The following is a 7836-nucleotide window of genomic DNA, read 5'->3' as shown; positions in this document are numbered from 1 at the left end:
AAGGCAGAAAGCTGTCACATCAAATCATCTTTATTCAAAAATTTGCTATTTTAAATAAACAATACACTGAACATGTAAAAATTTGTCGCACTGATAGTCCTATAAATTTTAAAGTTAATTAAAAACGCTATTCCAATGCACATAATAGCAACCACTACCCCGACCCTCCGTGTCCATTCTCAGCCGGTGCGGATTCATTAGATGTACACTGTCAACAAAAAGAGCAGCATAAGGAAACACACCATTGTTTGCAGTTTCTCTCAAGTTGTGAGTATGGATGATCTTTACATTAGAAGGGAGGGAGGTTTCTGGACTGGCATCGGCTATAGTTCCTAGGTAGACGATGTTGCGGTGCAGGATCTGTTGATATCTAATGAGAAGTGTAAGAAGACAATAACCTGTCAAGTTCTGCGATACTGTACCTACCACCATAAATATATCCAGCCTCATTAACCAATACTGACTGAACACACTCCACTGCTCGTCCTTTCTGCATGTATTCAGTGATGCATCGGATTAACTGATCGTTTTCATCCAACAACTAGAGGAGAGAACGTAAAACGTGAATACAAAAGTTAACATGTGGAGATCAGTTTTAGGTATTAAAAAGTAAGCGAATAAGTATGACAAAACAAACGTTCACAAATTATGGTCCAACATGGCGTTAATATGCACAATATTCTCCAGATAACTGGTCATATGGCGTCTTACTCTCTGTATTGTTTCTTGGTTAATTTTTGCAGTCCCTCGTTGTTTTTTTGGCACAAACACGATTGACATTTTTTTTAGAAAACTGGTTTATTAACGTCTCAAAATACCAACTTGATCATCCCGGATGTCGTTTCCGCGCCTATTGCACATGCGCAGTAGCGTAAAAGGTCACCTCATATATGCCTGTCCGAAAGTGGTCTATTTATTATTTTAAGTCTGGAATAAAATAATTTTTCAATATCGCCCTCTATCGGCCATTAATGTTTAAAAAGTGTCACGGAGCGGTCACTAATGTACCAAATATCGCCGATGATGTAACATCTTTGAAATAAAATATATATTCCTTTTAGTAACAGTTGCACTTGACTTTGTTGTCACTACGGTTCTTGATACTATTAAGATACAGATAAGAGGCAATTATTCTATGAACATGGAAATATGCCTTAACAAAAAGGATTATATTCAGTATCCTACAACTGCATTTTATGTAACTATATAAATTATAATGCAGAACATGCAAATTAAAAGCAGCCAAGACATAATTTGATGACTTTATTTTATGTAAAAACTCATTGTTGATATTTTCAAGAAAACAGCCCTGGTTCACAATTCCAGCAGCTGAAGGAAGTAACAAACATACAAAGAACAAATGGAATAATTCAGTAATACATTTTTTCTCAAATTCTATCTTGCTGGTTATTGCAGAGCCAACAGTAAGCGACGGTCTCTATGGCTATCATACACTAATGAGCAATCAAAGCAATATCCAGTTTAACAGCACAGTTCCAACTGGCCTGTCTTGTAAACACTGATGACAATCAACAAGCACAAATAAGTATATAGTGCTGTCAATATTCCTGTCCAACTATAAACTTTAACTTAAATGGAGCTGTAAAAAATACCAGTCAAACACAAACATATTCTGAAATTGCTAAAGTACTAAAAATAATTGTGGAAAAATGAAAGAAATCCCACTGCGCTTCAATATTCTGGCACCACATCCAAGAAAACATAACTTTTCTCCAGACAATCTTGTTACAGTCAGGATTTGAAGTTGCAGATGCCTGTGTGGAAATTCAATCTGGGTGACAAAAGTAGAAAGTACACACCCACCAGGCAGCTCAAAATTTTATGCGCTGTATTTTTGATAAATTAAAATTCTCACATTGTTTTTGAAGAAATTCAGAGAGGAATCTACAGTTTGCTGTGACTGCCCATTCTAACTGAAGAAACTAAGTGATGCAGGAATGAAAAGTATATGTTTTGGTTTTAATACACTCACACATATTTCATTTGTTCAGCCTTTCTGAAACATATTCTGCTGAAAATTCCAGATGTTCAAACACAGCAAAAACAGTTGGGGAGGGGGGGGGGGTTGTGGAAAACTTGAATATTTGCATGCAGGGATAGTGCGATGGAACCGATCCCAGCCGAGGCGGTGAAACCTTGTAAAAGTGTCAGTTCACCAAATCAGAAATACATTCACACATTTCCCCACCCATATCTGTTTCAGCTGGCTTTGCCTCACTATCAGTATGTATAATCATGGAGGTCAAAATCGTAATAATAATGAACATACGGCAAACTAATGGCGAAACTATGATGGAACAGGAACTGCAGTAATGGTCTGTAGTCAAATTAATATCACAAACTAAGAAAAGAAATAAAGCTATTGGTGACATGAAAAGTTATCCACTCAGTGGGCTTTCTGTACACAGCTTTCCACAGCACAGACTTACACTTCTGGAAGAAATGCATAAAATACAATCGTTGTTAATCTGGATACTGGACCACATGAAGAAGCCTTCTAACAGTGGAAAACAGCTGAATCGTCACTCCCTGATGTAAAGCAGTCAGGCCCAGAATTGGTGATAGACAGGATTTCCTTCCTGCATCTGGGAAATGTTGAGACCGAATGGAATCATTTCAGGAGGTGCAACACCTGTGACTGCATCACTATGCAGCCACCTTGTTGTCCTTCTGGAGAAGAATACACAACAAAAGGGTCAAAACAGACTGTTTTCAAACATACTTAAAGAACATCCACAGAGCGTCTTAATCATTTACCCTGTATTCAAAATCAGAGAAATCTCGCCCTCCTCGACCCCCTCTGAAACCAGGTGGACCACCTCTGGTTGTCCCAAAAGAACCCTTGCTCAGTGGTCGCCCCCTGCTGCCACGGGGAGCCATGAATCCTCGACCACGGAAGCCACCTCGTCCTCTGTTGTGCCTGAGAGGGATGCCAAATGTCTCCGAATTCATGCGTCTCTCTTCAGCCCAGGTTGATCTCCGTTCCCTGACACACAACGATCACCAGTACTTATCCATAAACCAATGGGAAAGTGCCACGAGGAGGAAAAATGCACCTTACCTTGAAAATCCTCTTTCCCCTGATTTACTTTAAGAGACAGAAACAAAAGTCTTTCAGTACATTGTTTACACCAGTTAGTAATGAGTGAGTATGCTGGTAAAATCAATTAATGCATTGGATTTTTTACTTATTGCTTTTGTAAAGTGAAATCTAATTTCACCAATGTAAAAGTTTAATTTAAAATTTAGAATTTAGCAGGTGCGACTTATATTCAGGTGCGCTCAATAGTCCGAAAATTATGGTATGTCACCGTCCAAAGACTCTTCCTTTTATAAAAATACCCCAGCAAATTGACCAAGTTCAGCGAAATGACCAAATCCTAAGTCATCACAGTGGCCACCTCCTAAATACTGCCTCACTTTAATGTCTGGAAACATTTACATTGTTAAGTAAACTAACTAACTACCGCAGGTCTTTGTTTTTGTTCAAGGACGACTGTAGACTCACTTTAGAGGCTAATTTTCTGTACCTTGAATTGTCACAGGACAGGTTATCAAAGAAGGACTTAGTCTTGTCATAGTAGCAACTGGACACCGTTTCCTCCTCCTCATTAGCCACATTTTCCAAGTCACCGGTTTCTTCTCCATTCAGGGTTTTCTCATCTGTGATTATATTAAAAAATGTTTTGCTCTGTTTAAGATCAATATGTTCTAAAAAGACATTAGTGACTATGCAGATATAATATTTCTGGTGTCATGGGGTATAATTTTAATTTCAAAGATATTGAAGCAACAGGTGTAATCAGGAGACAAGAAAGGTCAGCGAGAGCTGCTGAGGACACGTCACCTTTCAGTTTGAGCTTGTTCTGAAGCTCTTTGCCCAGTTCATCTTTTTGAAACTGGGCGTTTGCTGTCTCAAAGTCAAAGTCTTCTTCAAACTTCATGGGGCCATCACGACGAATGTTTACTCTACCTCTGCTGCGGTTTCCCCTGCCTCGACCACGGCGAGCAGACTGAGCAGCAGCTAAGGAACCGCAGAGAACAACTACAATTCAGTAATTCTAAGAAATCCAACATTTCACAACGTGTCACGTAAGCGTTAAAGAAAAATTGCCTAAATGTCCCAATTTGTGTAAGAACCTGTATAAATCCCATTCCCGATAAAGAAACACTTAACTGATATTAAAAACACAATTTTATACTCAACGGCAGATAAAGATCAGTAAAACAAAGTACATACCCCCAGTCTGATATTTGTTAGAATCTCGGCTTTCAACAGAACTTCGTTCATTATCTTGCTGCGACACCTTCTGAACCTCAGAAACTGGACAAAAAGAGACACAAATTACCACTTTTTCAAAAATTAAATTAAATTTTAAAAAAAACCAAAAAAAAAAAAACCAACACGGCTCTAAAACAAGCACAGTAAAAGAAATGTTATAGATGTAATACACAGTGTTCTGTGGACCAAATGTAGCTCTGGTGAATAGAGTACACACCAATTAAATAGGACCACACACTTTCAGGAAAACTTGTGATACGTGATCTGATTCGTGATATATAACCCAATGTAAGTTTTCTGTGCCACCAGGAATTAGGTGTATAAGCTTGTTGCTATACAATATATACTTATGTACAAGAATACGAGGAACAGGCCAAGCACGTTTTAATTTAATAAGTAAATGTGAATTATATGTATCAATAAAACAGGTGCAAGCAAAAAACTTTTTGTCAAAGCCAGGGCCACAGACTGGGGACAAATATGGCAGCCTCCCCATTCTGACATGATAATCAATATTGTTGTTTGTGGGTTAGTTAAAATCGGAAGATTTTAAAATTCCTTTTCGTTAGAGTTGGTGAAATGGTGGGGAAGAACAAGTTTATCATCTCTGCACACACACAGAAATGAGCTGCGCAGAACTGTCAGCCATGTTGCCCCCTCGCATTTAAACCTGTATCGCAATGTTAAAACTAAGAAACTTTAAAGTATATGTGAATTTTTGTGAATTATGATTGAATGCTGTAAAAGAAACATTTTCTATTTTAAAAAGTTTTATGAAGTGAATTAAACATGGGAGTTAATGGAAGAAAACACCTAACTTTTTTCAGCTCGTTTTACAGAGCGCGCAAATTAATTTAATGTTTAGAGGCCAAAACCAACAAAATAATGTACTTATTATGTTTTTAAATTAGTGATAACAATTTATTGAGCAAAGTTTTAAAGCATTTTTTTTGTCCAAAAGTACAGATGCGAACACAAGAAGTAGAGTTTTGCACCGAACCAATTATCACATGTATCGCAATGACTGGCTCATGATATCGACACACATTATTACTGCAATGAAGACACATTTTCAGTACATTGTGAAGCCGTAAAATGAAATGTATTTTACCTCTTCTCTGCTCTAGGAGGTCTGGGGGCTTCTGGCTGTCAGCATTGGTACTTGTGGCTCTGGCAGTTGCTGCTGCGGTCTGACTCCTCTGTCCGACCGGTGCAGGTGGTGTAGGGGCAGCTGATGATGATGCCTGCACTGAATGATCCAGGGTTGAACCAGTTAAAACATGTAGCTTGGGACTGGTCTGCCCTGTTTATTATTATTATTATTTTTTAAAGGTTGCTCCTTTTTTATAACATTGTGTAAAGGCCATTACTTCATTACAAACTGAATAAAAAGACTTAACGTTTCTTTGAGTGGGAAGAGATGGAATTAGATAAAGTTGATACTTACCTGCACCGCTAGATGCAAACTGCTGGCCAGCAAGGGCTGTACCACCAAACTGACTGTATGATGGGCCAGGAGTCTGTTTGTATGAAGCGTAGGGCCCAGTTGACTGAAATGAAGGTGAAACTCCAGTATGTGTAGTTCCAACTGAGGACTAGAGTAGATAAAAGAAAACAGTTTTTCTTTTCACACCTTTTTAACAAGAATTCATTTTTGATTAACTGATTACAAAGAATATTACATGCCGAGCCATTCCTGTATGCATGAGTATGCATATTTTATAAATCTGTTTGTCACAGGTCAGGAAATACCAGTTTTTACTGGTAGAATCACAAACAGTTGTACAGAGTTAGCACTACCAAATCAGTAGACTCAGAACCCTCTACAACTGTGATTCTACTAGATTATTTAGCAGCACTCATAATGTGCGTCGGCCAATTAATCAGACAAAGTACCTTTAGTCATATTTTATCACTTTCAACCTTCTAATAACTAAGATAATCTAATGTCGCTCACACTTGTGTATATTACTGAGCAGACAATTAAACCAACTGGGCGGTGGTAGCGCAGCCTGTTGGGTACAGACAAAACATGGAAGGTGTTGAGGAAAGTGCCAGAACAACTTCAGAGCACTGTTGAGGTACCACTGAGCAAGGTACCAAACCCACAAATGCTCACAGAGAACCTGCGCTGTACTGGTGGACCTTCCTTCACCCATTGGTACTCCCCCCGTGACCCCAAAAGGGATAAAGCGGTTAAGAAGACAGGACGATACAATTAATCCATATTTCCCCAAGTATTTCATGATTGTGGACAGCTACAAATTAGCCGAACTCAAGATTGACCTTCTCTGGAGTGGGACTGTCTACTCCCAAAGGAAGAAAAATTTGGCTTTTTGAGATGAATGATGAGGCATTCATTTGTTGTTAAGCATCCCCATAAGGTCCCACTGTCCAGAGTACCGGTATACACACTACAAGTACAAATCTAAGCCAAAGTGAAATAACCTTTGGTTAATTTACAGATTGCTTAAAAGAACAGACATGTATGACCAAGTGGTATAGTCTTAACAGTTAAAAAAATGCATTGTCAATGTGAATTACTGAAAGTACAGACATTAAGAGTCAGTGTTTCTCTTTATCTTATTCTGTTGTTAATACCAAGAAAAGGTTTAGACATCTTATAGTACGCTTGGATGTTAGACAAATACATAAAATCTCACTTGAACAATAGCTGGGTCCTGAGGCAGGTTGCTGGAACTTTTGGGAGCCTCACAAACTGTCAGGTCCTTTATATCACTCCCTCGAAAGATGATGTATTCAAAGACTTCATCTCGGGGAGGAATGGGTCGATCAGTGGGTCGATCTTCAGTCCCTAAAGAACGAACTGTCGAAAAAGGATGTGAAAAAGCAAGAATCAATACAGTAAACTGACGCCAAACAATTACATACATACAATTGGACGAACGTGGCTCAATTCAAACTGAATATCAACTGGTCGGCTGGTAGTAGAAACTCAAACAAGAAAACTGAGATGTTCAAGTGTGATGAGGGTTTTAAGTCACGTTTGGTGTCTAAAAGAGGTGGCGAAGGCTTCGCGTCAGCCTCAATAAGGTAAACAAAGGACGCACAGCGGTAACAGCTCTGTCTGTTGGTCGCTAGCTAGCGTCGCTAACGCGCTCCCGATACAATTCCATTCGTCAACATGTACATGGGCAATGTAATAAGTCTGCAAATGACCGTCTGGCCATGTTACTTACCTTTAGCGAGAGCTACTGTTGAGTTTTCAGTGTCAATCGTGTACAAAATCCCTTCATAACGAATCTCGGCCTTGGAGACCAGGCTAATTTTGCTACCAATATATGGCGTCCCCCCTCCACTCATGTCTGCCTTTGGGTGTTAATATTTCACTTATTTAAACGAAAGTTGTATTCGGTCAGAGCATATATCATATAATTTAGTTCCAGAAAGTTTTATCCTACATTAATTAGTAAATTGAACTGAGCTTTAGATTCGCTGTTTTATGCGCGGCAGTCCTACCACGACATGGCCGTTTTCATTTTCCTTCACCCGCCGCGAAGGATGCTGGGAAA

General features: G+C 38.9%; 2 protein-coding genes across 3 annotated transcripts; both read right to left on the bottom strand.

Annotated features, from left to right (window-relative positions):
- Positions 1-9: 9 nt before the first annotated feature.
- On the bottom strand, positions 10-892 carry ss18l2 (ss18, like 2). Of its 2 annotated transcripts, none has more exons than XM_003969454.3 (4): positions 712-884; positions 465-541; positions 289-370; positions 10-208 (listed from the first exon to the last, which is right to left on the bottom strand). In XM_003969454.3, exons 1-4 carry the CDS (start codon positions 778-780, stop codon positions 155-157), a joined length of 282 nt encoding a protein of 93 aa, XP_003969503.1. In that variant the 5' UTR covers positions 781-884; the 3' UTR covers positions 10-154. The 2 variants fall into 2 exon arrangements, with proteins under 2 accessions (XP_003969503.1, XP_029702073.1); XM_029846213.1 differs by having other exon boundaries at positions 15-208; positions 823-892.
- Positions 893-1248: 356 nt separating this feature from the next.
- Positions 1249-7816, bottom strand: LOC101065677 (LSM14A mRNA processing body assembly factor). Its single transcript, XM_011609568.2, has 10 exons — positions 7504-7816; positions 6967-7130; positions 5751-5898; positions 5415-5552; positions 4262-4345; positions 3869-4045; positions 3552-3684; positions 3083-3109; positions 2779-3007; positions 1249-2691 (listed from the first exon to the last, which is right to left on the bottom strand). Exons 1-10 carry the CDS (start codon positions 7625-7627, stop codon positions 2668-2670), a joined length of 1248 nt encoding a protein of 415 aa, XP_011607870.1. The 5' UTR covers positions 7628-7816; the 3' UTR covers positions 1249-2667.
- Positions 7817-7836: the final 20 nt, after the last annotated feature.

This window comes from Takifugu rubripes, chromosome 13 (assembly GCF_901000725.2).
Source record: "Takifugu rubripes chromosome 13, fTakRub1.2, whole genome shotgun sequence".
Lineage (NCBI taxonomy): Eukaryota > Metazoa > Chordata > Actinopteri > Tetraodontiformes > Tetraodontidae > Takifugu > Takifugu rubripes.
The sequence above is the reverse complement of the archived record's forward strand: the minus strand, read 5'-3'. Positions and strand labels throughout refer to the sequence as shown.